The following is a 27,412-nucleotide window of genomic DNA, read 5'->3' as shown; positions in this document are numbered from 1 at the left end:
CGGGCCATTCCGGTGGTGAGAGCAGAGCAATGATCAAATTGTTGTTAGAAACCCACTGAAAGTGAGAACTTGGCAGGACAATTACCAAGGATGAAAAGTCAGGCTTATTCATCAACATTTTTACCAACAGGCATCAGTTTGGACAAAAATCTTTGGTTTTAAGATCTTAAGTAAATTCTATGTAGCTTGTGTAATGTGTAGTTGTTTATTAGCAATATTGTACAATTTCAATAATTTTTGTTGTATTAAGGCTGACAGCCATGATCCTAGTTTAAAATTTAAATTAAATAGACAAAAAGGCAAAGAAGTTTAACTAATCTTTCCGCCTACATTCAATCACGGAATGGCCCGTTTCGGTTAGTCCGATTTGGTGAGTTCCCTATTCAGTGAGAGCCTTTTTTGGAGAGTTCCCTATTCGGTGATTTTTGAAATTTTTTTTAAAATTATCGGGTACCGTAGCCTAATTATCATTGACGTTAGGGGTTGGGATTAGGGTTACGGGTTAGGGGTTATGGTTAGGGTCTTATTTCAACGTTTAGCGACGTTAAAACGATGTAAAAGCGGCAATGATAATTAGGCTACGGTACCCGATAATTTTCAAAAAATCACCGAATAGGGAATTCTCCGAAAAAGGCTCTCACCAAATAGGGAACTCACCGAATCGGACTCACCGAATAGTAGCAGACCCATTCAATCATGCCATTGCAACACCTTTTATGCTCTCAATCGATTGATGTCAAAACCAGCTTCCTATTTAATGGTGTGCAAGTACTTGTCAGTTGTCAGCCATGCACTGAACAACTTTTGTTGGTGAAATAAGAAAAAGATCTAACAACACGTTTGCATAACGCACCCTATTCTCTAGAACCAAAATGACATATGTTGCACTTCCTGGTTTTCCTCTTGTTTTCTCTGGGTGAAATATTTATTCTTGGAACAAGAAAGCTTGATTCTTGAGGTCCTTAAACCACTGTTCAAAACTTTAAACATACTGACTTCTTTCAGGAAACCAATGAAACTTCCGCAAGACGTGATGAATGTGACATCAATTTAATTCTTAGTGATGAAAGACCCCCGACTCAGTCTTCAAGTCAAAGTGACCTGAACAATAAAATCTCTGATTATAAAAGCCAAACGACGTCTCAGGATGACTGGTGCGATGATTATTTGGATGCCAATATAGATGTAAGTAGTGAAACTAGGGATGTGCCGATTACAAAATTTTTGCCGATGCCGATTCTTAAATATTTGCCGATTCCGATTCTTTGGTTAAATGATTAAAGCTGCTTGTAGTTGGCGCTCTACAAGTGGATGCGATTTTGTTACCAGTTGCTGCCTTTGAAATGTCTAAAAGCGTTCACTTTGTCGCCTGCTCTAGACAGCGTGATTTTTTACGGTAGTTCTTCACTTCTTGCGCGCTACAAAGTGGTGATGGACACTCGTTTTATTTGTCGCGGAAATCAGTTTAAAAGAGAAAAATCGCCATCGCTCACAACTTTCGATATTTTACGGCGAATTGCGAACCATGGTTTTAATTAAAGAGGCAAATCTTCTGCGGTTACCCCGAGTAATGAAAAGAACACTAATTCAAAAGCGTTTTGAATCTTTCAGACAGTTGCTCACATTTTTTTTGCAGTTTATACTCCCTCGCTTTTTCTCTTCTTGCTTTTAGCGCCTCGCATACTGCAGTCGGCACTAAAATAATAACTATTACGTAATAATCCATTTCTCCTTTAACTTCTAACCGTTGTGTAATCATTCAACTTTTATATTTTATCTGGTCTGATTTTCTCCTTGAACGTTTTTCGTCATTTCAAAGAAAGAAAGTATTTTGATCTGGTGCCTACTAAACAAGAGTTTACAAAATTTCGGACAATCGTCATAATTTAGATTTTAGACTACCGCTCTCCGAATACTCGTTGACGCTGATGCGGTTGTTTAAAGAAGCCATTCTTTGATCGGTATTTCCACGCGCTCGTGCTACTTTTGATAAGGAAACTTTGATAAAGAATTGGCAATTTTTTTCGATGCCGATTCCGATGCCGATTCTCCAAAAATTGCCGATACCTTCCGATGCCGATTCCGATTAATCGGCACATCCTTAAGTGAAACCACTTAGGCAACCTAAAATTACCATGATAATTGCCGTTTTGGGCACGTTTTGTTTGCTGCTCAAATATTCGAACAGACATTCTAAATTAAAGGCAACCATGTAATGATGTTATGGTTTTATTTATTGTCGCTTTACAACAGCTAAGGTGTTTTAGCGACAGGGCTTATTTTTAATTTTTATATCAGGTTTACAATGTCATCACATTATTACCCGACTTATTCTCAACCGTTATACGAGAAAGAACACAATCGATACAGTTTTTAAAGTTTTTGGTTTGACCCGATCTAAAATCGATCTCAGATCTACCAGCACTATTCGGCTATTGAGCTGGTTAAGGCATTCATATTATACATACATAGAGTTTCCTTTTTTATACATTCTGGATTGTTTTCTCTCCTTGTCTTGTATCTACCAACAATCCACTTATTTTTACAGGAGATTGAAGAAATGTTCAGCAGCAGTTCAAAAGATATCACTCACATCCAGCACGATCAAAGCGCAGCTGCGTGCACGGTATGTATTGGAGCATCACAGCCAGTGCACACACAGTCACACACATTACCAATTGCAAAAATTTATAAAAAAAATTCAAAAAGCTTGTGAGCTGTCCTTGGCGAGTCGTTGTGTTACGCCATTTTTTACTTACAAAATGATACTTCGATATGAAGGGCTTGTTATTGTTAATTTTCATTAGATTAAAAAGTTTTTTTACCAGAAAAATATGCTTTCGACAAAAATTTTCACATGGTTGTTGACTATGCTTAAGCAAATAAGTGAAATACTCTAAAGTTCTTCATAAACTATTTATTATTCAACTTGATAGTCGAACGACTGCTACATATCCAATGAGAGTTCTGTTTCCTACCAAAATCGTAACGAGTGCAATGAGCCCAGCAAAGAAGCAGATAATGACTTTGGTTTTGTTGGTGATAACAATGACAGTGAAGACGACGCAAGGGATGGATTCAATGATCCTAATTACGTAGCGCCTGACAAGCAATATATTGATGTTTTGAAGCAATATTTTGGACATGCCAAGTTCAGACCGTGAGTTTTTCTTTATTAGATCTCTAAATTCATGTTGCACTAAAGTTGGTTTTCGCTTTTTGCTGTTTTATGCTATGTGGATTTGGTAAAAAAGTGACGTGATGAAATTGGAAGAAAAGTAAGTTTAATTTAAGTTCGATTTTCAAGCTGGATTTTATCTCCAGCTGTTTGTATGCGCTTTGATTGCTCTGTTTTTGCTGTCCTTTAGTATAAAGGGAAAATTTGTGATTTGATAAATGACTGAAATTTTCATCTGTATTTTGATCTGTTCATTGCTACTTCAGAAAAAACGTTTTCTAAATAGTCTACAATGCGTCAATGAAAGACTGAACAGCATAACGAAACTCAAGAAAAATATCTAATTGTTTCTTAAATCGTTTCCCCTGAACCAAACATCGATGGCCTTACACAAGTTTTTTTTTCTTTTTACACGAATTGTGGATGACCTTATTTTTTCTGCTTTACCATTAAATTGTATTTATAATTGACGAGCGACTAGAGTTACGTGTTGAATTGAATTTATTGACTTCACAAACTTAAATTCATAAGACTTTCTTTTTATGATTCGTTTTACATGTCGTAATAAAACTGGCTATTTAATTCAATACATTTATTGCAGGGGTTCCCAACCTTTTATACACCGTGGCCCCCTTTGAAAATTTTGAAAAATCAATGGCCACCTATTTTTTTCAACCTTTTGAAAAAATTAAGAAACGTTATTTTAATTAAAAAACTTAGAAATCTTATATTATTATTTTTAAAACAACTGTGAATTAAAGACCATTTCATGAAGATTTGGGCAAAATATACTAGTACTTTTATTAAATTTTAATTTATTTCTTTTGTTATATAGTGTTGGAGTGGACTTAAAGACGACAAATTAAAAAAATTATTATTTTTCAAATTTTTCCATGGCCCCCTTGAAAAAGGCTCATGGCCCACTAGGGGGAACCCCTGATTTATTGTATTCAATTACACCCGACATATCATTCTTCAATATTTGGCTTTATTTGAGAGTCTTTGTGTTGATCTCAGCAGCTGGGGTGTGGTATTACCGTGGTGTGATTGCAGACATATACAACCAAGCAACCACACGGCATTTAACATAATCCATTAAAATTGAACATAAACTATAAGCTACAAACGTTTTCGGCCATAGGCTACACACGTTAGCCCTTATCAAGTAACAAAAAAATAACTGCTTATCATATCTACACTGAAAATGAATAACTGATCTAAACACTGAATTGAAAAACGAAATGCAAAATGAAACGGCATAGCATAGGAGAAAGGCACATCACATGGCGTTTAAATTACACGAGGCAAAGACGCATCATATGACGTATCAAGAAAAGACGTTGAGTAAATAAGAAGCACCTGAGGCAAACAACTGTGTATTGAGGCGAGGATTGTATGATTTTATTAGCAAAGCCTCGTGGATTTTAGTGTCGAATTCGGTGGAACATTTACGCATAATTCTAAACGACTCCAAGGATGGTTTGTTATTAGAACATGTTTGACAATCGAATATGTGATCTTTAATGGCACTTTGCTTGTTCAAATTAGTTAAATCTAAGTGCTCCCTCACTCTCGTGGCCAAATGCCGCGTAGACATACCGATGTATTAAAGATCACATATTCGATTGTCAAACATGTTCTAATAACAAACCATCCTTGGAGTCGTTTAGAATTATGCGTAAATGTTCCACCGAATTCGACACTAAAATCCACGAGGCTTTGCTAATAAAATCATACAATCCTCGCCTCAATACACAGTTGTTTGCCTCAGGTGCTTCTTATTTACTCAACGTCTTTTCTTGATACGTCATATGATGCGTCTTTGCCTCGTGTAATTTAAACGCCATGTGATGTGCCTTTCTCCTATGCTATGCCGTTTCATTTTGCATTTCGTTTTTCAATTCAGTGTTTAGATCAGTTATTCATTTTCAGTGTAGATATGATAAGCAGTTATTTTTTTGTTACTTGATAAGGGCTAACGTGTGTAGCCTATGGCCGAAAACGTTTGTAGCTTATAGTTTATGTTCAATTTTAATGGATTATGTTAAATGCCGTGTGGTTGCTTGGTTGTATATGTCTGTGGTTGAAGAAAGTGACCTCTTTACCAAAATTGTATTTTAGGATGCAGTGGAAGATAATCAACACCGCTCTTAATGACGGTCGGGATCAGTGCGTTGTTATGGCAACAGGTTAGAGTGTGTGTGCATCACGAAAGGAAAATTATATCTTCAATGAAGCCTTTGTTTTCAGTTGGAGTTGATTTAACTATCCCGTACATAACAACAACATATTATGCGGTCATGTGCAAGCCCTACAGCTTCCTTACTTTCTTTTAGAGATATTTTTATTTTATTTTCAAGGTTATGGGAAGAGTTTGTGCTATCAATATCCTTCAGTTTACTTAAACAGCACCGCCATATGCATTTCTCCTCTCATATCTCTGATGGAAGATCAAGTCCTTAAGCTACAAACCAATAATATTCCGGCTGCATTTCTGGGCTCAGCTCAGAAGAACAAGCAAGAAGTCTACAGAGAGATGATGAAGTGTGTACTGGGCTGATGTAAACAAGTTTGCGTTTTTCTATAAATGTGGCTGTTTTGGTACAGCAAAAAGTTTGTTTAAAATTTTTCTGAAATAAACTTAACCATTTCATCTGTATGAACTTGCATCTCACGCTGCCTACATCATCTACCTGTAAAAGCTTCCATAGAATAATGTGGTACCTGTCTATTGGATAACTCATGAATAAATGTAGATCCACCAATAAAGTTTTTTTTATTTTTATTTGCAGTGGACAATATAGAGTAGTTTACATCACGCCAGAGTACGCGGAGTCGTGCAGTGACACCCTCCAAAACCTCAATTACCAAGTTGGTATATCACTAATCGCTATCGATGAGGCACATTGTGTCTCCCAATGGGGCCATGACTTTCGGTCTTCATATAGAAATCTTGGGAGATTGAAAACTATTCTTCCTAAAGTAAGTTGCATTCACTGTACAGTGTACAGACAGCAAGTCGTCTGTAGACGTTGAATCAATGTAAAAAAAGACTGATTTACTGTCTGGGTACGTGTGATAAAATTATAACGTTTATATTGCTTAAATAAACGTTCGTTTTATATTCATGAAAATGTGTTGCCAGGTTCCTATTATCGCTCTCACAGCAACAGCTACTCCTGAAGTACGGAAAGACATCTGCGCTTCACTCCAGTTGAAAAGTCCCGTTGTTACTTGCACTAGTTTTGATCGGTACGTGTATTCCTAACTGTATCTATTACGGGAAGCTTTTTAGGACTTTTTTTTATACCAGTTTGCTTTGTGGAAAGAAAAGTATTGACTTAGATTTAAAACATTTTTTAAAAGCCCTAAAAATGACTGCTTTTGTTTTGTTCTTTTTGGAGATGTAGTCATGCAACACAATCAAGAGCTTTTTTATTGGACGAACTAGTTTTGATCTTTCCTTAAATTGTTTTTGTTTCTTTCAAATACTACACAACCTACACATGACGTTAAAATTGTTTTCTGATATTTTAGCAGAAAAATTCGACATCTTAATGAAAATTAATTGTTGTTTTAGAGTCAATTTATATTTGGACGTTTATAAGAAATCCGGTGATCCTGCGGACGATTTAAAGAGCTTGATGAAAGCAACTACAGTAAGGGGTGTGTCCAAGTACAGCTTTGGTGGACCAACTATCATTTACTGTACAACTAAAAAGGTGATTAAAAAACTGGGCAGTTTGTTTGCATTCGAAAATGTTTACTCTTTTGGCAATCATTGCCTGGCGTCATTCAAAACTTTGAAGTTTAACAGATACATTGTGTCACTATTTGCTGATAGATAAATCAGTATCACGTATCATTTGGTTTAAGGCGAAGCGAATGCTTTTGGCATGGCGTTGGAATACTTAGTAAAGCCGCAAACTGCCCCATGCCATCGACACTGATATTTTGTGTACGATATCCACTGTTCAAATATCAATTCAAAAATGTTTCAATTCGTTAAAAAATCCTTTGTCCATTGTAACGATGCCCTACCTTATGATATCAACACCATTACCACACTATAGTCAATGTTTTGGGTGCCTGAATTTGGATTCAGGAGACAAACTTTACACCCAACTTGATTTGACGCAGGATACCGCCAACATTGGACAGATAGTTAAAGGTCTCGGCGTCAAGTCTATGATTTACCATGCCGGCTTGTCTATAGACAGAAGAAGTGAAGCCCATCACAAGTTTGTACGCGATGAAGTCGAGGTGATCTATTTGTTTTGTTACCAATGTTCTGTGATTATCGTTATGAGGTGTTTTCCTTTGTTGTTTTTTTGAGGTTATGGCATGCAGCAACGATTTTTTTTACGTGCAGCATCTTATAATAGTTGCGGAGGTTTCGCCCCCTATAGTAAATTGGATTCTTGCCCTATAACTGAAAGCATTTGATGATTGTATTTTAATTTATGTCATCTTACAAACCCAATTTTATAGCAGCGAAAGCTTTGCAATGAATACTTGTTGCTGAACTCGTGGTTGTCATTGACTTTTGACGTTTTGGGCTTGTTTGTTGCCAACATAGTTTTGCTCAAAAATGTCACCATCAGTTTTAACTCCCAGAGCGCAACCGTTTATATTTCTGCACTGGTTTGCAGATTACAAGAGTTTTCTTAAAACCTTTTCTTGTAGTAAAATTCTTCTGGGTCTCATTATAACTTGATTAACTATTTGCATTGCTAACAACATGATTGATTGTTGCTTTTCCACAGTGCATCATTGCCACCGTTGCTTTTGGGATGGGAATCGACAAGCCTGATGTTCGTCGCATCATCCATTATGGGGCTCCAAAAGATATTGAAAGCTACTATCAAGTAAATATGTCTGAGTACCCGACTATGCAACCTATAATGAATATGTAAAACTTGTCGAAGCAATCCGATTTCTTTTGAAAACAGCCCGTTTTGTCATAAACATCATGTCTTTTTGTTTCTGCCGCAATATCGTTTAATTTTTTTTACACTAGCTTGCAATGCTTCATGCTTTTAACCACTCTTAACTGCCCTATGTGCACGTCTCTGTGGGTCGGACCAACAACCGCTGTTCTTTCATAATTCCACTCAAAAACGGAAGTCATCTACGTACTTATCCCTGCAGGAAATTGGTCGCGCTGGGAGAGATGGACTACCAGCTACTTGTCACACTTTCTTCACTTCGGCTGATTTCAACAAGAACAGGTGATTGGCTACAAACTGACGCCCGTTTTCGTTTTAGACTCAGTTCCTTTGTCTTGTTGCCATTTTCTGAAGAATCATCCAACGTAAAAACCTTGTTTCAACCGGCACCGGCAATCAACAGACTGTAAAGGTTTTTATTGCGTTCACACCAATTTGTTGTTTCACTTGTCTAGTGTGGTGTACTGAAATGCATCAACACCTTGAACAGTTTTAGCCCAAAGTTAGTATTGTAACTTCTGGATGATCAATCATTTGTTATACTGGTAACTAAAGCAAGTGCATTACGCATGTGTCAATTCAGCACACGCTTTTCCTAAGATCGAAATGGAACAATTACAGGTTCTTTCTTCGCGACATCACGTCACAAAAATTTCGCGATCACAAAGCCGGGATGATATTAAAAATGGAGCAGTACTTAACGACCACCAGCTGTCGCCGCAGAGCAGTGCTGTCTCACTTCGACAAGCGAGCCGAGAGCAGCATCAGAGGAACAGAGAAATGCTGCGATAACTGCCGAGCAAAGTACGCGTGCTGCTCATTTTGACATGGTGGATTACGTAGTGTGGTATTGTTGTTAACACTTTGACGCCATTTTGGATGAGATAACTTTGTGTGATGAAGCGTTGGCAAAGGTTCTTGTGTTGCGAATCATTTATGCACTAGAATTGCGTAAAATCTTTTTGAAAGAGTTTAGTTATTCGTCATCATGTGCCGTCTCCGAGCCCGAAGGTTGGCTGTCAGTTGCTTCCACACATCACGTTCTTCTGCTACTCTTTTTGCTTCTCCGATGCTTTGTTTGGTTGTTGGCAAGACTAAATTTGCGTAAAGGTGACATTGAATTCATAGACTGCTTTGACAGTCTATGGTTAATCTGTACAGTATTTCCATGTATCACCTTCTTTGGAAAACATTGTAATGCTTGCTTCACGTTGTTTGCAGGTGTAAGCAGCTTTCTGGTATGGGAGTATCTGTAGACAATGCTGCTGCTTCATGGTCAGCAGAAGAACACGACTTTTCAAAAGATGCAAAGCTTCTGTTTGAAGCTGTTAAAATTACTGGGGAGAGGTTTGGACTTGGAATGCCAGTGCAGTTTCTGACTGGTTCTGTAAGTGGAATAAAGAGAGACTCAGCTGGCAGAAGTCGTCTTTTTTTTTACATCGCATCCATATCACCAGGCGTTGAGACGATATAAAATGTCATAAAGTGTAGCAGATGACCAATAATATTGCAGGATTTTCAGCATGAAGGATTTTAAAAACTTTAGTTGTTTATCGAGATGCTTTCGCAGCACGTTTAATGACATGAAAGTGCAAATGCTATGCTGACTTCAAGTACTATTACAATGTTTTCTTCAGAGCGAATAAGGAACAAAATTAAAGTTTGAAAGTACTTGCTTCGTGTATTGCTTTAATGAGCATTTCTATTGCCATTCTGCGCAAAATGTTAGTTAAGCATTTCTAAACGTTTTTGATTTTCCTTTTACAGGTAATATCATACCATTGCGAGTAACAAGGTTTAGTTGGAGCTCAAACCTACTCTCTTAAGTAGCGCTTTATCCCGGCTGCAAGCCTCAAGCATGTGATCGTAAAATGTCTGTGTTGGTCACTGTGAAACTTATTGTCGTTGCAGAAAGGCAAAAAGATGTACGATAGGTTTCTCTCCCATCCTAAATTTGCATCCGGGTCCCATCGCTCACAAAAATGGTGGCGGGCTCTTGGCAAGTCACTGTTGTCTGAGAACTATTTGAAGGAAAAACAGATGGGCAAAGGCTCTTTTGGGGCATCAGTAGGTGAGCATTGCAATTGCGCCATTAACTTTTTACTTCATATCATCATCATCACAGATGCATGGAAAAGTCATCAAACTTTGTGACGTTTCAAAATTAACTATGATTGTTCGCCGACGACTGATTAGTTAAAAACCAAAAATCTTCTCCCGAAACCTGTCACAAGATCGTGCTCTAACCTTCGTTATTTAAAATATCTTTAGAGATTGCCACCAAAGGTTCGCAATGGTTGGCCAAGCATGAGTTTTCACCGAGTACCCGTCTGATGCTTGTGCCTACCATCGATCTCACGAACAGGGAGATGCGAACTTCACTCAATAACAAACCACAATCTTCCGGGGATGAAAACAAAACGTAAGCTGTTGCTCGCATGTTTACTTTATGCAGAAATTTGAACATAAAAATCGCAGCCCTAAAACATAGTAAACCCGTCTTCCCATGTGTAATTATTTCCCACAACACGAGATAGAAGCATGTGTTGTGATTTAGCGAAGTGTCTTGCATAGCTAAACAAAACTTTTATTGATTTTCACATTTTCAAAACTATTCCATTTTTTTCTCCTTACTCTTCCAGAATCCTTCCTACTGTTCCTGCATCCGGATCTTTGAGCAAAGATCAGATGCAAAAACTAACACTCGGACCTTATATTTCAATGAAGAAGATCGACTCCGGACCTAAAGTGACGCAAAAGCCGTCGGAATCAGATTGCCACAGTGGACCTCTGTTCAGGCTTCTTCTGACACTAAGGAACGAAATAGCTCAAGTAAAGTTTCTCCTATTTTAACGTAGCATGAACGCTAGGGTTGGTATGCTTAGATACGATGATACTTTCTTGAAGGATGACACAACCTACTGCCCTAAGCAGCTCATTGCTTTCATCAATTTGTTTTCATCAATTTGTTTTCTAGGACATGGACATCCCCCCTCATTTGGTGGCCAACAATAAAGAACTATTAGATCTTTCCAAAATCAGGCCAAGTTCAAGTGATCATCTGTTAAGAGTTGACGGAATGTCTGTTGTCAAAGTGAAGCGGATTGGTTCGCAAGTGCTCGCAGGTATTGAAATATTCGTGCGCATGCTTTTGATAAACCATTGTTTTTATTGTGATGTTCTGAAAAGCGTCAATAATAGTACAATAGAATTATTTTATTTTGCTACGTTTTGTAGAAAGAACTAACTCACCGAACTCATTATCATCATTACGTTCCTTCCTCTCGTCGAGAGTTGGTGGCAATAAAGCGCCAAGTTTCTTTGTTGTGAGATTTTTCCATTGCGGTTTTGTAATTAAGACCATTCTTTTATATCATTAGTCCAAATTCTTGGTGGTCTGTCTTATTTCGTTTTCCATTCATTTTTCCTTCTCGTAGTTATCTTTGAATAGATTTATTGCGAACTATTACTGAACTATGTCTACTGAAAATACAGCATCCTTTTTAAGATGATGGTCGAAGGAAAAGCACTTCAGCCAGCAAATCAGTCTTTTTTACGTTGATTCAGCGTCTGCAGACGTTGGATGGGATAAGCGCATACTGGTAGCCAAAAGCTCAGCTGATACCAAAGGCATTCTACAGCGTTCAGGACCACTTTTCTAACACGATTGTTGTATTTTATCAAGTGATATCGAAGTACTGCTCGGAAAACGACGCGTCGATTGACAATTTCACTGACGACATTTCGGAAATCCCTCTCACACAGACTCAGCGGCAGCGCAATGACACAGGGGTTCCAACGAAAGGCATCAGCGAAACCATCCGGATAACTTATAACCTCTTTCATGAACGGTGTCTCAGCCTTGTACGTATAGCAAGACAATGTTCTAATGTCGCCTTGTGTTTTCTATGGTCGTGATCTAACAGTGTGATTTCCTTTTTAAATGAAATATTGTTAAATGTTTTTTTTTAATTTTTTTACATATTATATTTACAAAATATGTTTAACGTTTATAAACTAGTTTGTTTTTCAAATTTCTTTTTTTAATAATCTTAAATAATGTTATAATAGTTTTAGTGTTCAACTATGCTTTGTCGTATCTTGAAACATCATGTGTGCTGATTGGAGATCTCTATTAAATTCATGTGAAGGGAAAGAAGCAAATCTTCGTTTCTGTGTTATAGCATTGCATTGATTGCCTTGCCAGACACGGTCGCTTGATCTCGCCAGGAATTGAACCACGATCCTTTCGATCTTGGTGGTTGGTGGGTCCATCTCTGAATCTGTAGGCATGGCTTTGATGCCATGTCGGGTCATGCCGATGACTTTTTACGACAACTGCGGAATCTTGTTTTTGCTTGGCACTCAGTAAAAAGAATTGATACAGGATGATAATAAAGTACTCGGGTGCACCTCTACATGGCTGTACTGACACTGTCCGCTTTGTAATGTGCTGAGGAGCAACGCATATCTGCAATTGATACAGCGCTATATAAAAACACGCATTGTTATTATCTTTTGTCTACTTTGATGCAAAATCAAGGCTTTTAAGCTGATTTAAATCTAATACCAAGACGTTTGTGTTTGAAACAGGCTTGATTTTGCTACTTCACTAAACTCGTTTTGCCTTTTGAATCTAGGAGGAAATTTCTAAGGAGCGTGGTTTGCAATTGTCCACCTTGGGAAGCCACTTGGCTGACGCATTCTCCGCCGGCTATCCAGTCAACTTCTACCAGCTTGGCATCACGCATGACTTGATAAAGCAAGTTGAAGACACCATCAGGCAACCGCCGATCAATTCAGGTCAGTAGAATGTGTTGACTGTTGTCAAAGGTCGTTAGACCACTCGGCACGCGACAACTCAGCAAGTGCTTCGACTTACCAAATTTCAGCTATTGTATAAGTCAGCAAGTGTCACATGCCTATTGTCATTTGCCAACTTCAACCACTTGCTGAAATGTTGCCAGCTCAGTTGTCACTTGCTCAACTGTCATTTGCTCAGTTCACAACTGCTGACTTGTAGGAGACTTGTTAAAGCCAAATATTTGCTTATTTCGTCAACCTTTAGATTTAGGTGTGGATCTGTTTGCTAAAAGCTGAAGCCAAACTACCTTACGTTCAGTTAACGATTTCTAAATTATGGCAAAGGACCAATACTGGGTGTTAGCGTTCTTGAAGTGAAAAAGATCCACTGCTGTGTTGCCAGAATTGTAATGTAGCTTTTCAATCAATGTCATATCAAAAAAGGCTGCTCTCGTACGTTATTTAGTCTTCTATAGCCCTACTACAGTACTACATGTGAAAATTTCAGAATTTGTATGAAATACAATTCTGTTACAATCATTATCTATGTTGCAGACATAAGCCGGCTTGCCCCGTTGAAGGATAGACTGGGCCCTTCAGTAGACTGGGTACAACTGAAGATAATAAGATCCTACCTCACAAAGATGTATGGTCTGATAGCCGCTCCTGATCCACCGACTCCTGCCAAGAACACGTGAGTCCATCAGCAACTGAATGATCCTATTGACAATTGCTGTATGAGGAACAGGAACATGTTTCAATACACAAGATCAGAGGAGTTGCAGATCTTAAAATGGGATGAAGATCCGAGTCAGTTAAACTCATCTCACACACGCGCGTAGCTTATTCCCATGCCATATTGACTCTAAAAAGTTGGTATGTTATGATTTTGGCAATAATTCGAAATAAATCAGTAAGAATCACTTTTCTGTGGTAAGGCCTCAGCTTATGAAGAAAAGGCGATTGGCCTTTCTTTGCTGTTTTTCAAAATTTTTTAACTGTGTGTCTTGTACTCTCAGAGCCTCGTCTTCAACCCCATCTGCAAAGGTCACGACCCAGAAGTTTATTCCTCCAACGAATAAAAACGCTTCCACATCCCATTCAAAGTACAGTTTTTTTTTTTTAGATTGTTAGATGATAGGCTGATCTGGTGTTTCTTGTAAATGTGGAATGAAATAGAAGCAACTTCTTCAGTGAAATTTTGTGTTTTCCTTGCATACTATAGTACACTGGCAACAAAACAACCTGGTCTTCTGAACACTAAAGTTGATGAGCGCAGGAAACGAGAGCATTCCAGACCGTTTCTGGCTTCCCCATCAAGTCTGTCCACTTCTGCCAACAATTCCCCGGCTGCACAGAACACTTCTAGTAGTAGCACTTCGAGTTATTTCAACGATAATAGAAAAGGCCAAGTAAGTTTGACTGCTGCCATTCTTGCCGGTTTTGTTTGTGTCAATTCATTGAAGAGAATTATCAGTTGAATAGAATACATGAACTTGAAGTGAAGTTTATTTTGAGAAAATTAAATGTTATTTTTTCATCACCTTAATTATTATTATATATCGATTAACGTAGAGCGTATAATTTTTTGCAAATGTTGATACATTTGAAAGCATTGCCACGGAAGAGTGGTAGCAGTACCACTAAAACTTTAATGGAGAATAGCGGCCCACTTAAGCAAACCTACTGATCACGCTAAATACATTTCAAGCGACCATACTTTTTTCTATATTCTTATTTTAACAACCATTTCTTTACAGAGAAAAATTTTACCGGTCCAAAATTAGTGAACGGTCCAAAATTAATGAACGGTCACTAGTTAAAGATGCAAAATGTTATATCATACTTAGTTTGATGCAATTGTTTAACAGACCAAGAGGAAACTTCCTGGTATGTTGGAAAGCGGTGGAAAGAAAAAATTCCATTTCAAACGGAAAACGGGAACGAAGTTTCTTTGAGATGAAGGTTCAATGCGACGAAGGGACTCGGATATGCTATATTGTTATGACGTCAGTCCAAGTATGGTATTATGACGAGCAAGTGATTAGCAAGAAAAAAACGGTTTAACGAATGCAGCCAGGCTCTACGTTGATCAACGGGGCTTTCTGAGTTGCTGCTTTGGTGATGTATGTAATGGGTGTAAAAACTTGAAGGTCTACTGGGGTTAGACTACATACTAGGAATTTAAATGAAACTGAAGGGAAATGCTGTACCATATTGGCCATACCATGTCACCAGCCGGAGAGACTGGGGACAGTTGTAACAAATTTTGATAGTTACATTGTAACTCAAAATCCAACAACCAGTACAAACAAATTCTTGAAAATATCATCCCTTTTTTAATATCCGAAACATTTTAAACCCACACAAGTTTTGACGTGTTTACAGTCGTCACACCGACCAATGCGTCTGATGCTACAATTGCAACATAACCGTTGGACCAGTTGTAGCATAATTACCAGTGTTGCCAAACGTCTTATTCATCTTCATACACTCTCTTCTCCGATTTTGCTATCAAAGTTTGTTTTCTGATATAATCTTGTTTCCGATTAATTTCCTCCATGCTTTTGTTTTCTTTGCACGACAAATCACTATATAGTATAGTGATTTAACTATAACTATATATACCGGTAGTACTATAACTATTATATAGTGATGTAAAATGTGGAAAATTTTCACAACAGCCACAACATGTTACAGGATGATAGTTGAATAGGCTCTAACTGTGCATTGCAGCTCGGTGAGATTTCAAATTTAATCCCTTTTCTAATGCTTTCATTTAGATGAGTTAGCAGTAACAACGTCTTTGAAGTTGAGTAAAGTGACTTTAAGTGAATTCAGATTTGTTAGTTTTTATTAGCTTTAAACATGCAGCGAAGTGTGATCTGAAATTCCTCGTTTTATCTCGTATGAACTTGTCTCCTTCCAACACAGTTGCAAGTTGATGGTGAAGATATGTTAATATTGTGTTGTTGAATCTAGTAACACGACCAAGAGTTGTGGTTTCAAGTATTATCAGAGAAAGTTCAGAATATCATTTAAAAATTCAGTTAACACACATTTTCTCCTGCGATCCTAGAGTTTGAAACTTTTGAATATCCTTCTTTGGCATAATCATATTTTTTTATTCGCATCTTCAGAGTTCTAACCATAGTATAGCCCTGTTGCTTTTAATGCATATTACACGTTATTAAAACACAAATTGTTTCTTTTAAACTTTGCTTTTGTGAATGCGAGAATGATTTTTCAAAATTCAGATTTAGTGTGAAATGTCTTTTGAACTGATACATACTTTCTTACATATTTTACCTTTAGCTGACTAAAAAGGAACATCTAAAGTAAATATACACAAATGAATTACTTCGGACAAATAAGATCATCAACCTGAGCTACACCTCATCATAACAAAAGTAAATGGAACAGGGTGAGAGCGCCAACTCAACATTTGCGTTAGCCAAAGATATTATGTCTGGAACACGACAGGAGTTTCTAAACTCAAATTACATGACAATGTTGTATCTTATTTTTTTTGCTATTAAGAGAGGCTGGTGTTTTGTATTCTAGTTCAGGGATTGGCAATATTGCGGCTGTTATTTAATGTGAGCCTTGAGCTTGTTTTGCCGCAACTAGACGCTCCCACCTAGCTAGGTATTAAAGAACTTAATGACACCCGCAATGTATCTTTCCCGTCCAATTTGTTTCACGGTTTCATCTTTGTTGCTGCCATTACATTACATTCCAGACGCGCATAAGTAGAATGTTGCAAATGGAGCAAGGTTTTTAATGCTTTTACGGCAAGGTCAGGGTATTTCGGCAAGACTTTCATCCAAAAATCTGGTAGAGTCGTTGTATTAAAAGTAACTTTCAGGCTATTATCATTTAAAATGTCCAGAAGCTGATCCTGTTGTTGAACAGGTAAGGTCGATTCATTAAGCTTGGAAATAAATAGATTACGGATCCATTCCTTTGCATTTCGAGGGTCTTTAGCGCTTGGAAAATAGCACTTGAATTGTACTAAAGCAGTACGCAAGTGATTGCTCACAAGATCGGAGAACACTTGCTCAGGTTCGCTGTCTTTCAAAGTCTGCTAATGTTTGAAACATGTAAAAAAAACTTTGTTTACACGCTCCTCCTACAATGTTAGTTTGTTTTTAAATGCAGCCACTTTACCAACTTGAATACATTTCTCATTTTTCCTAAAGTGAAAGATTTAGTTCATTCAGCAGAGTGAACATGTCACATAAGTAGGCGAGTTTGAGAACCCATTTTTCGTTAATAAATCTGCTAGCAAGATCTCAATTTTTCTCCAAAAGAAACCTTTGCGGTGGCTCACGCAGTTCAAAAACTCTGTTCAATGATTTTCCTCTGATGAGCCACCTTACTTCTGTGTGCAACAGAAGGCATTTGTGCTTGGCATCCATGTCCTCACATATCTGCTCAAACAGCTGAGTGTTAAGGGCATGAGCTTTTATGAGGTTAATCATTTTTACCACATCATTGCATACACTTTAAAGCTCGGGTGATGCTGTTCGACTGGCCAGCATTTCCCTGTGAATGACACAATGAGTGGACTCGCACTCTGGTGCGACCTCCTTAATTCGAGCAATCAAACTAGACAGGCGACCAATCATGGCTGCAGTCCCATCTGTGCACAGACCGACACAAAAAGACCAGTTTAGTTTCCCGGTAAAATATTCATTTAGAACAGGCATGCACAACTCAAAACAGTACACGGGCCGTTTTAGGAAAAAAATTTTTTTCGCGGACCGCGTGCTAACGTTGTTGTAACTAGCGTGTAGCCTATTTTATATAATGTGGCCGATTAACCGTCGAATAAGAGATATCGTTGAGAAGATGGTTACTGTCAAGAGACAGTTCTCGATCTCTCTCGGGAAAATCGAAGAAACTGCACTCAACATGCATTATTTAATGAATTCTCCCTCAGTGAAACTTTTTCCTGCAGCAGCAATTTCTCTTGATATTTCAAAGCTAACTCTGGTAGCCGTAACATTTACCGGACGCTTCAAAAAGTTTTGTTCCGAGCAAAGATTCTTAAGTAAACTCTCTGCTTTAAGGTTCCTTTCAGTAGCATCTAATTCAGCTAGGTTCGGGTGATTCGATTCAAAATGGCGTCTCAGATTATACTCCTTTGGGACTGCAACCACATTTCGGCAAACAAGACACAGTATTTTCGAGTTTGTTACTTGTCCATTCTGGGTTAAAGATTCTGCCCTCATTTTCAATCTTCCTTCTCTTGTTTTCAGTCATAACGCGATTACGGGGTACTGTATATTTCACAAAATGCTGACAACTCAACCAACAGTAAAATTCTGATGTACACTGACACCTACGGTACCAGACACTACGTTTTGAAAATATTCATCCGCGCACTTTGTGCAGAAACAAACAACAAAGGTTGGATTGTTCTTGTAAAATTTTTCAGCAAAAATGAGCGAAATCACGTAATATCTCGTGGGCCGCATGAAAAGGTTTCGCGGGCCGTATGTTGTGCATGCCTGATTTAGAGTCTTGAATAGTTCAGAGGCTGTGGTGTTTTTCGGAAAATACAAAGCACATAACATGTCCTCATGAACAACCTCTTCATAAAGATATCGAACAAAAACTAGCAGAACAACTTTGTTTTCGATATCTGTAGACTCATCACACTGAACCAAACTTCACCAACCGCTCTAGCAATTGAGTTTCAATGTCTACCACCAATCCACCATATCCCCGATTTGTCTCGCAACAGTGCGATCAGAAAGTGTAATCTGTGCTATCTTTTCAGCTGCCGATTCTTCTAAAACTTTACCGCAAATATCAGTACAAGCAGGTAAAATCAATTCATCTCCAATATTAAATGGTTTATTAGTCTTAGCGATGCAGTGAGACACCAAATACGAAGATGTTAGTACATTTGGCTTTGTTGATATAACTCTTCTTAATAATCGTTTTTCACTTTCGCAATCAAGTTTTCTTTGAAAAAAGTCCAACAGTTTATCTTTTAATTTGCGGTATTTAGTGTGCATGTGCCGAATTAGTTTTGAGGCATCGTTTGATAACTTGTTGCAAATTAGGCAGAGCGGATAAGGTGTTTCAGAATCACAAGTTGAAATAAATCCATATTTTAAATAGGACGACTTATGTTGGCGAATGAAAGAAGGTTACGTTTGTTTTGTACCACTCATTTTTCTCGGATAAAAAAAATTAAATACTAAAACAACTTATAAAATTTGTAACATTTTGCCAATCAAGCTTACCAACAATTTCTTAGGTACCACTATTTTACCGATTGTCCGAATGAGGGTTAAATCTTGTCAAGTTCAAGTTCTTTTTTTTGTCAAATTTGTGTAGCCTAAGCTTGTAAAGTTGTTTTTAAATTTGACCGACTGATGTGCTTCATAGAACTGAAAAAACACTAGATTCACATAAAACACTCTAATGATAAAAACATGTTAATTATATACATAATGTACAGAAATAACAACCAATGGCGTAAGTGAGTGTTCAAAGTCCTTAAAAGTTCAAAATAGAACTAAACTTCCTTAAAATAAGGAAATTTCCTTGAAAGAGAGAGTCCTGAAGTTGATACAAATTTCAGATGTGTGACGTTTTTGTAATAGAGTCATAAGGAATGCCATGTGAATCACTCCTTTGGTTTACATTTTTGAGGTATCTTTTGTACGGAGCTTTGTTTATAACATCTTTCATCAAGCTCTTTGTTGGTTTCCATGAACAGCAGGCTTCTCCACTCCATAATATTGCTTGCTTTGCTAGCAACCTGTTTGCAACAACTAGTAGAGTGATGGAGTCTGTTGGTTTGCTTTGTCTTCACTCTGTTCACTTGGGAACAGATTCTCTCCATACATGCTGCGGTGGAGTGTAGCAATGCCAAATAGTTCGTCATAAGCTTTGCCAGCAATGGAAATTTTGGTTTTCCAAAGCCATTTTTTACCAGCTTAAGTTTCTGCCAAAACCCTGTTGGCTTAAGGTCAGTATTGGCTTCTAGAACGGGACGAAAAATTCGCTGTCCACTTTGAAAACACTACAAACACATTGATGCAGCCAAACAAAACAATAGGTGGGGTTACTTTGTACAGTATCCAAAGTTATGCACACCAACATAGCGCTAAATTGCTAAAAACACTAGATAGCAAAGAAAAACACTAGTAGTGGCACTATTGAACACAGCAGCGGAATAGCCAACTTAAACTCTTAAAACGATTCCAGACAAAAACTGCTGACTCAGCAGAAGTTTTTCCCCTAGTGGGCAATTCCAAATGTGACTAACGGGACATTTTGACTGCTTTTGGGTGTAATTAAGAAATATGAGAAGATGTAAAAACATGAAACCTATGAGATTAGTTATCAGTGACTTGGACCTAAACTTTGCACTATTTGAGAAATTCATGAACTTTTTACTTTTTTCAAAAATCTAAAAGTTTGTTGTGAGTAACGGGACAAGGGACAAATCTTAAAAATTGGTGCTGTGAATGCAAATTCAAAAGTCTGCTCATTGACAGCACGAATTCTATTGAAATGCCAGCATTGTGTAGTGTAAATATCAAGGAAATGTCAGCATGGTTTAGTTTGGAAATATCTTTAAGTGTATGTTAGTATTTGCATCATAAACGAAGTGTGTCATTGTGACTAACGGGACATAGCCTTTGTGACTAACGGGACATCCATGTTATTTTCATTATTTTTTTGTTGTTTTCTTGTATTAATCAGTGAACTGAGTAACAATTTTGTAAACTGAAATGAGTCTTGCACCCCAGGTGAATCACAGAAACATTTCAATGGGTGCCAGTACTTTGGGGCACCACTGCTAAGCTACTTCAGTGAAATAATGTACAATATAAATGATCACTAAGCATGAACCACAGCACAATGTTGACAGTTTTTTCACAATTGATAACCTTTATACCATCGAAACTGGCAAATTTGTGTTTAAACTGAAACATAATCAACTGCCTAAAAACTTTAACTCACTATTTCAACTTAAGAGCAACTTGCATCACATATCAACTAGAAGCAGCAATCGATTTTTTCTCCCCTATTACTCGAAAAAGTTAACCCAACAATCCATCCAATTTAGCGGAGTTAAAGTCTGGAACGATCTCCCCTAACACATTACTGAAATCGAAACCTCATTGACAGTTCGGATTATGATGACATATATTCCACTTTTTTAACTCGAAACCTAGGAGACTCCGCCTTGTGTGGACTGTAGAAGCTCGGCTAACACTAAGTTTTGTATGCTGGCCCGCTGTGACATTATTGGTGAAGGCCCACTAGGGACAGTAGAATAAGGGGACGACTCGCTTTGTTGATTTTTCTTGCGATATGGACAGCTGGAGTGTCACTGCACAATTTAAAAATTGGTAGAACTGCAAAAAGTTTTGTTTGCTTTTACGCAAATTCATTTTTAACAAATGAAATGCTATATTTTGCGCGAGGTTTAGGATGCTAGAACATCGACAGAACCTTACTACATCAGTTTGAGGTTAACTACTGTTACCAATGTAGCTTGAAATCTATTGCTGCATTATTATGACTAGTATAGCATTACATAAGCATGATATCACATATTTTCATGCATTTATATTAGCAATTACACACTTTTAGTTCAGTTGTTAAAGCGAAAAAAGGGGCCAAACCTTGACTTAATTGGTTTAAAGCTGAAACTTTGAGCATTGCTTCTGTTGATTATGTACATTGACCGAAAAAAAATCCCCATGAAAATCTTTTGGTGAAAAAAAGTTATCCGCCTTTTTTGAAAATCCGCTATTTTTTTTCTCAAATTAGCGGATAAACAAAATTTGAATATTTTTTCGAAGTATTGTCATTAGGGTGATTCATAAATTGAAATTTTTTTTAATTCAATGGGGCACCCTCTTGTATCGTGTCAATACCTGAAAAAATAATCCTGTCAAATTTTTAGAGCAATCGGAAGCATTTTTAAGGTTGCTACCGACTTTGAACGCTGCACATAATACACAAATGGGTCATTCCATATCAACTCAACGTCAACGGGGTGTGCAAGCTCGACCGTCTTAGATTTTCTTGAAATTCACACTAAAGTTTCATATTGATGTATAATGAACACAAAAAAAATTCAGCTCATCATCTCAAGACATTTACAAATTACAGCCCTTCATAGTCACCAAGGTCCCTCAAAATGGGTTTGCATGTACATTTTCCTCCATGTTTGGGTCTTCATAACTTTTAATCTAAAGCATTTACAAAGCTGAAATTTGGTATTCTGAGTAAGAAGCAGTCCTAGTTTTCATATATACTAAAGTTTACTGATAATAATCCAACAAAAGATTGTTGTGGTTGTTTACTTTCAAGCTCTACCAGATTAATTATCTAGCACACTCCCCAAGCCCTTAAAAGTTTGGTAGTTGGTAGCATTGGTAGTTGTATTGTTGGTAGTATCTATTTAAAATGCTACCCACAATGCCTCTCTTTATGAGTATGTGGTAGACTTGAGGGAAATCAAGCATAAGAGGATGAAATAGTGTGCCTGTTTGCCACTTGGACAGCCAGAGCAATTATAATTCAATATGTATAATATATATAATGATATATAATAAGGCTATACATTATACAAGTAATTTAGTATTATCTGTATAAACAAGCTATGTATACATTCGTTTTTGTTTTGTTAAAGGACTAGCATGAACCATAACTTGCATTTCATATTACATATCTTCCTTAAATCAAAAAAAGAATTGGTAGTACTAATTACCAATTTGGTACCATTGGACCAGCACCCGCTAAATTCCATATACCGTAGGTAAGCAGCCCTATGCTTCATAACCATACAGAAAATGAGATAAAACATCAACATTGTCATGAAATAAAAGTGTCTTTCAACATCATATAAATATATACCCAAATTGTATTAAAATAGATACTTTCTTATGGCATGAGATTTTGTGACTAACGGGACATATTGTGACTAACGGGACAGCGTGATTAACGGGACAAAACGTTTTTCACTAAAATATAGCTACACAGTTAATTTTCTTTAAATTGTGAAAGATGTCTGTACAGTACTGTTGGAGTCTTTAATTAACCTGGAGTATGGCATTTGAGGGATTAGACAATTTGGTAAGAAAAAATATTTTGTGAAAATATGTGACTAACAGGACATTGTCCTCCGGTCTGCTTTAAACTGTCAAAAACAAACCATAAAACTATTTTTACATAACTTCACACAATGTTAATCTTTAGAAGAACAGCAATTTGGTTCAGAAAACTAATCAGATCACAAATATATGTTGTTCTATGCCAATTGGGGGTTATTTGAAAATTTACTTAAAATATAAACTTTTTTTGTTTTTTCAAGGTACCTCTGTAGATACACCAAAAACACATATTTTCCAAGGTTAAAACTTGTAAAAAAAATTTTTCATGAAAGTTCAAGGTGTTCACTGCAAGTTAAAACCTTTCAGTGTTCTATTTTTTTATTTTTATTTTTTTACCACTGGAGTACATTTAACGTGGAATTGCCCTAGTCACAAAAAATGGCGCACGCACGCCTCTAACTGAAGATGGTTATGTACTACAGCTTAGTGACTAGGCTGTGTCCTAGGACTAGGCCCTAGTCTTACCATCACTTATCATTGATGAACTTTTAAAGAGCATTGCTAATCTCCATAAAATAATGTAATAAGAGCATTGCTGCGTTGCCAGTCTCAACAAATTCAAAAAAATACACCAGGTGTAGATAGGTTATAGCAATTTTTACTGAAGAAAGGATGCCCAAAAACGCACATGTTTCGATTAAAGAGATTAACTTGAATTTTGTTGTGCTGAGTGATATGTTGTGCAATGTGCATGGTATTATGTTGTGCTGAATTGCGAAAATCATAATGTCGGTATCAAACTGGCGACCAGTTGCAAGCTGCAACATAAGACGCAGCTGCGGCAGAAGGAAGGTGAAATGAGCAAGATCGTATGCTTCAATTATCTTACAGAGCTGGCTTATTACACGCTGAAGAATTCCATTGCTTGTGTGCTCATAGGTGTTTATGATGGATCTAATCCGGGACCATTTTGAGGGCAAAATGTTCTTCTGCAGAGGAAAAAGTTGTTTGGGGACCTCAATGTCGTCTTTCTTAACTGTATTCAAGAATAGAAATCCAAAGGGCAAGCTGACTTATTGAAAACAAGCTTGATCGCTTGTCCGGTAGCACCACTTCTTAGGTACAGGCCATAGGCATAGAGTTTTAGAAATTACCGGGGGTGCAGTTACATCAGAATATCACATGCGTCGCATAAACATCAAATGACAACCAACAAAAGAACTGAAAACAGCAAAACAAACTAACATACAACGATTCAACCACAAAACAGATTTTTTCGAACTGATGTTTTCGCAATAAATTCTGCGATCAGCTTTTCTCTGTTGAGACAATAGACTTTTTCTTTGTGTATGTTAAGCGCACACACGTGCTTTAGCCTGGTTTAGGACGTTGTTGACCTCAAATACGTCTTGATCCGTCTGAGTGTGCTGAACGAACGTTCGGCCTAGCAAGACGTGCATGGTAAAGTAATGCGCAATCGTATGCCATATACGGAAACATGGTTAGGAAGGTGTCGTCTTCACGAAGTTTAACGACATTGTTGCGTTCTTCCAATGACAACACTGTATGGTTATTAATGGACCCTAAACCTCAGGCGTTGTTGTGGCATGCTGCGTAGGAAACGAACTACATTAATGTGAATTTAAAACAGATATATATTGAATAATAAAGTTAAAATGAAATGAAAAAATGAAAATAAAAAAATTAAAATAACGATAAGAGCAGGGGGTGCGCCGCACCCCTGCACTCTTCTACTTTACACCTGTGTACAGGCTTTGGTGGTCTTTTATGGCATTAAAGCTAACAAAATAGGAAGTGATTTTAATACAAAAGTGGTCAAAATTTTGGATCTTGTCAGCAGCCTCTTCAGCTGCCTGCACCTTTTCAGCTCTTGCTTATGCCGTCAACGGTGGTGTTGGGCGTCGGGCTGTTGTCACCTGCTTTAAAGCTGATTTTGGTACTCCAGGAAATATTGAAGGCGGTTCTTTGGGTCGTTTGCTGCCCCTAACTGACACCCATTCACAGTTGAAATGTGTCTCACAAACATACAGGGTGTCTCAAAAAAATGTACACAAAAGTATATCAATGACACAGATAAACCAATCAATATTTTCAGACTTTTTCTGCTGGACCATGCAGCTGAAGCATGTAAGTTTTTTTTCCCAATGCACAGTTGTTAGTTCAGTCTTTCCATTTGGACATTTTAACCTTTTACTTTTTTACACCACATGATCAATGTAACCTCGTTTCCCAATGACAGCCTGCATCCTTGCTGCTACATTGTTCATCACACTTGGGAATGTTCTGCATTTCTCGTCGAATGTTTGCCTTAAGTTGTTTAAGGTCTCTTGGCTTGGGATTCGAATAAATACGGCCTTCAAGAAGCCCCAGAGAAAGAAATCTGGGGGTCTCAAATCTGGTGAATAGGGAGGCCATTCAGTGTCTTCATGCAGAGAGATCAGACGTCCGGGAAACTTAGTTCGTAGGAATTCTCGTGTAGCTCTTGCTGTGTGTGGTGAAGCACCATCTTGTTGAAACCACTGTGTCGTCATTTGAATCTTGTTGTTCCATCTCCGAGCTTGCCAACGTAACTCTGGAAGGTAGAACTCCTGAATCATTTGACGATACTTGTCCTGGTTCACTGTGGCTGTTCTGCCATCGCCTTCCTTGAAAAAGTAAGGTCCAATGATACCGTACCAGCCAATTGCTGCCCACATTGTCACCTTGAGTACAGATCTAGGACTTTCATCTATCAGTTCATCGCCTGTATTCTCTGTCCCCCAGTATCGAAAGTTCTGTGTGTTCACTTTTCCCGAAGTATGTAGACCGGGAGCCAGGTCGATTTATTTGACTGTCAGGGTCAGTAAGGTTTAACAAGTGTTTCTAGACTGAAATTTTGTGTAGATTTCAAAAATAAACCTCTTACTTGCACTAGCCTGACCGTTTTTGTTATATTAAGCATTTTCCGAGATGATACCTGTCAATATCGCTATATCCGTTAGGGTGCACCATTTGCCCCCCGACCTTTAGCAAAAAGCCTGAACTTTTTTTTGCTTATGAGGTTATCTTAGAAAACAACTTTTGCAAAGTTTCATTTTGATTGGACAAAGTTTAACCCCCCACCCGGCCATTTTCTAAGGGGCTAACGGCATTTTCTTCACATTGTCGCCACTAGATGGAGCTGCTTACAAGATGCAACTGCATATTTACTTTGGAAACATACCACTCATTCATTCTGCATAATTTAAAAAAAAAATTATCTGAATTGGCCAATAAGAAGTGGAAATATGGGCATTTTTGTATTCTCCCATAGCGCAATACTGCCTCTAGTGGCCAAAACATAACAACAATTATCTCCTTAAATGTTAATCCAGCTGAAGCAAAAGGTTTTCCAAATCCAGAGCCAAACCTTTTTGTGCACACACCGTCATTTTTAACTAAGATCATTTTTTGTGCCATCAGTTCTTTGGTTAAAGTTTTCACACTCTGACTGAAAAAGCCAACGGTGCAAGCTCTTCTGTCAGATACCACATATGTTTTCCAAAACTTTATCTAATTAAACAATTTCTTAATTAACCATGGACACTGGACAGTGCTGTTTCGACCTTTCGGGTCTCTTCAGCATGGCGAATATGACCTAGAAGCAAAAATGCACAATTTCTTAATGTTGAAGGTCACTTACCTTTCATATTATCACATATTTTGGATCCCAATAAGTCCAGCTTTATAGCGTATAAGAGCTTAGACATCCACCGTGCTTTGTGCAAAGCACCAGGTCTGTTGAATGATTTGAAAGTTTTTTTTGTGTTATCATCACCAAGGTAAAGAAGAGTTAATAGAACCAACTCCTTGCAGTCTCCTCTGCTAACTGGGTGTTCAAGAAGTCTGTTACATATTTCAACAATTTCTTTTCTTTTTTCAGCTAACTCATGTGAAATATCAAAAAAGCCAAAGTTTTTGTCTGCTACTGGAATGGCAGAGAAACATTTCTTAAACCTTTGGAAAATAGTAATTTCAGGACTCTTTGATGGTTAAATTTGTAAAGTGTTTCAAACATGGGTCTACACAATCTCACCAATATGGTGACGACATGCAAACCAAAGCAAAGGTTTTGAAATAATCTTTTGCAAAGCCACACATGCAGCTGTTTTAGCTCCAGTGTTAGAGCTAGTGGTGTCAAACACCATTCCAGACAAGCTGCTTTTACAGTCCCATACCTTTATGAGCTCATTGGATGTTTTTGCAATGAGCTCATCTACGGGGTCAGAAGATTTGTGTGGGATAGCTGGTACCCCTAGCAACTTCGTACCTCCAACCCCTGACAAAAGGATTGGCAGTCTTTCTACTTTCTCATTCCCTTCTACTGTATCCATAAGCTTACCATC

At 37.6% G+C, this 27,412-nt stretch overlaps 1 protein-coding gene across 1 annotated transcript in view; it reads left to right on the top strand.

The window, feature by feature from the left end:
* The window catches only part of LOC145780282 (bifunctional 3'-5' exonuclease/ATP-dependent helicase WRN-like), a 34,755-nt gene extending 18,999 nt beyond the window's left edge, over nt 1-15,756 (top strand). Inside the window, exons 4-26 of the mRNA XM_082591984.1 lie at nt 1,006-1,185; nt 2,549-2,626; nt 2,937-3,160; nt 5,300-5,367; nt 5,539-5,722; nt 5,971-6,160; nt 6,324-6,430; nt 6,759-6,900; nt 7,319-7,441; nt 7,945-8,046; nt 8,330-8,409; nt 8,749-8,931; nt 9,349-9,514; nt 10,039-10,198; nt 10,399-10,549; nt 10,770-10,959; nt 11,105-11,252; nt 11,813-11,991; nt 12,768-12,930; nt 13,486-13,624; nt 13,950-14,036; nt 14,156-14,342; nt 14,802-15,756. Of these exons, the coding sequence (XP_082448110.1) occupies nt 1,006-1,185; nt 2,549-2,626; nt 2,937-3,160; nt 5,300-5,367; nt 5,539-5,722; nt 5,971-6,160; nt 6,324-6,430; nt 6,759-6,900; nt 7,319-7,441; nt 7,945-8,046; nt 8,330-8,409; nt 8,749-8,931; nt 9,349-9,514; nt 10,039-10,198; nt 10,399-10,549; nt 10,770-10,959; nt 11,105-11,252; nt 11,813-11,991; nt 12,768-12,930; nt 13,486-13,624; nt 13,950-14,036; nt 14,156-14,342; nt 14,802-14,888 (3,318 nt within the window). The 3' untranslated portion in view covers nt 14,889-15,756. The remainder of the gene's footprint in view (nt 1-1,005; nt 1,186-2,548; nt 2,627-2,936; nt 3,161-5,299; nt 5,368-5,538; nt 5,723-5,970; nt 6,161-6,323; nt 6,431-6,758; nt 6,901-7,318; nt 7,442-7,944; nt 8,047-8,329; nt 8,410-8,748; nt 8,932-9,348; nt 9,515-10,038; nt 10,199-10,398; nt 10,550-10,769; nt 10,960-11,104; nt 11,253-11,812; nt 11,992-12,767; nt 12,931-13,485; nt 13,625-13,949; nt 14,037-14,155; nt 14,343-14,801) is intronic.
* The last annotated feature ends 11,656 nt before the right edge of the window (nt 15,757-27,412 follow it).

Source organism: Aplidium turbinatum, chromosome 11, assembly GCF_918807975.1.
Source record: "Aplidium turbinatum chromosome 11, kaAplTurb1.1, whole genome shotgun sequence".
NCBI lineage: Eukaryota > Metazoa > Chordata > Ascidiacea > Aplousobranchia > Polyclinidae > Aplidium > Aplidium turbinatum.
This window is presented reverse-complemented; position numbering and strand designations above follow the sequence as displayed.